Genomic DNA, 1,772 nt, shown 5'->3' with positions numbered 1-1,772 from the left:
AAGATTTTGGATCTAACCGGTGACCAATAAATAGAAATTAAATAATGCATTAAGAATTCCTTAATGTTTGTAATTTTTTTTACCATTTATAAGAAATAGTTTTTCTTTTTGATTTCTTTTCATTTTTTTTATTCTAAAAAAATATATAACAAATTTGTTCCTCGCCAAAATTGATAAGGAATAATTTTTCTTTTTATTTCAATAATATTATTCCTCTACATTTTTTTTTCTTATTCATTCCTAATGTTCCTATAATAGTTACCGGTTTTATTTTTTAAATATACGTTTACTGTTTTTCTTTTAAAATTTTGCTTCCATATTTTTGGAAGGGTTTATGAAAGGGCTTTTGTCAAAGTTTAGGCCTAATTAGGTTGTAAACATTGGTTAACTATTAATATCGAGTCGGCCTAAATCACTTTTTGTGTTTGTTTCTTCTTCACATACGTGTAAAAATGAGTGTGCGGTTCTCGATTTTATATTTAATTAAAAAAATTGTGTGTTTCTCAAGTTTTTATGGGTGCAAAATGGGTCGGCTCCTAGAGGATTTAATTATTTAAATGATTTTAGTGGAAGGTTATCAACATGGAATAATCATGACACCACTTGTCTTCTTCTTGCATTCTTCACTGTTTCTTTCTCCTTGAGGCAAAGCATAACCCTAAATTCTCTCTCTCTCTCTCTCTCTCTCTCTCTCTCTCCTCATGCAGAATCCCTTCACTTCCCACCTTATGCGTCTTGCAATTTGGGTCGGGTCTACCCCGGCTAATAGAAGTTTACTCCTCCTCAAGTCATGGAGTCAGCAAACCCGAAGGAACCTTAGTTCCCACGAATTGGCTCGTCGAGCTTTCTTCTCGACCCTAACCGATTCAAAGCCTACCGTGTCCTGTTCGGCGACTGTCTCTTCTAAACCTAATTCCCTCGACGATTATCTAACGGTTTGTAGAAATTCGCTTCAGAGTTTATAACAATACTGTTGAAGCTTTCTGTTGTTTGAATTGCAGGTTATAGCAGTGCCATTGCAAGACGGACCTCTTATTCCAGGTTTTTTCAAGCCACTCTATGTAACGAATCCTAAAGTACTTGCAGCTTTGCAAGAGAGCAAAAGCGGAGAAACTCCATATGCAGGGGCTTTCCTTTTGACGGATGACAAAGACACTTCAACAGGTTCGCCTGTGATTCACCGAGTTGGCACACTTGCTCAGGTTGCATTCCGCGCATTAGCACTGTCTTTTTTTCCTTGTCTCTATTTAGAAATACTTACAGTTTGCTAAATTTTCCAGATTATAAGTATCCAAGGTGAGCAATTCATCGTTGTCGGTCGTAAACGACTTTAGAAAAAGCGATCGAGCTGCAAAATGAGTGTCACGCGAAGACCGACGAGAATATGAGAGAGATGATCGAAACATTCAGGCTAATGACGAGCAACAATCCGATGAATGCTTCGAGGAGTGAGACGCAACAAAATGATCAATATCGCCGGCATCGTAACGGTCATCAATACAATTACAACGGTATGACGCGACTCGCGAAAGTTGATTTTCCGCGATTCAACGGCGATAATGTGAAGGAATGGATGTTTAAGGTTGAAGAATTCTTTGGGATTGATAATACTCCGGTTGAGCTGAAAGTTCGATTAGCGATACACTTCGATCAAACGGCGGCGGCGTGGCATCAATCACTGGCACAATCAGAACAAGACGCGTATGTAATTGAAGATTGGGAACAATACAAAATCTTGTTGAAGGAACGATTTGAGGATGTGCTTGATGATC

At 38.0% G+C, this 1,772-nt stretch overlaps 1 protein-coding gene across 1 annotated transcript; it reads left to right on the top strand.

The window, feature by feature from the left end:
* Nucleotides 1-552: 552 nt before the first annotated feature.
* Nucleotides 553-1,745, top strand: LOC106299504 (lon protease homolog 4, chloroplastic/mitochondrial-like). Its single transcript, XM_013735586.1, has 3 exons — nt 553-935; nt 1,002-1,202; nt 1,281-1,745. The coding sequence occupies exons 1-3, from the start codon at nt 702-704 to the stop codon at nt 1,332-1,334; spliced, it is 489 nt and encodes a 162-aa protein (XP_013591040.1). The 5' UTR covers nt 553-701; the 3' UTR covers nt 1,335-1,745.
* Nucleotides 1,746-1,772: the final 27 nt, after the last annotated feature.

This window comes from Brassica oleracea, chromosome C6, assembly GCF_000695525.1.
Source record: "Brassica oleracea var. oleracea cultivar TO1000 chromosome C6, BOL, whole genome shotgun sequence".
In the NCBI taxonomy this organism is placed as follows: Eukaryota; Viridiplantae; Streptophyta; class Magnoliopsida; order Brassicales; family Brassicaceae; genus Brassica; species Brassica oleracea.
Note: the sequence above shows the minus strand (reverse complement) of the source record. Positions and strands in the feature narration are given on the sequence as shown.

What these genes read in the sequence shown, in the direction of transcription:
- LOC106299504 (XM_013735586.1), top strand. Translation starts at nt 702, where the DNA reads ATGCAGAATCCCTTCACTTCCCACCTTATGCGTCTTGCAATTTGGGTC. An exon ending in CCCTCGACGATTATCTAACG is followed by an intron (nt 936 to 1,001) that starts GTTTGTAGAAAT and finishes TTTGAATTGCAG; the next exon opens with GTTATAGCAGTGCCATTGCA. An exon ending in GAGTTGGCACACTTGCTCAG is followed by an intron (nt 1,203 to 1,280) that starts GTTGCATTCCGC and finishes TAAATTTTCCAG; the next exon opens with ATTATAAGTATCCAAGGTGA.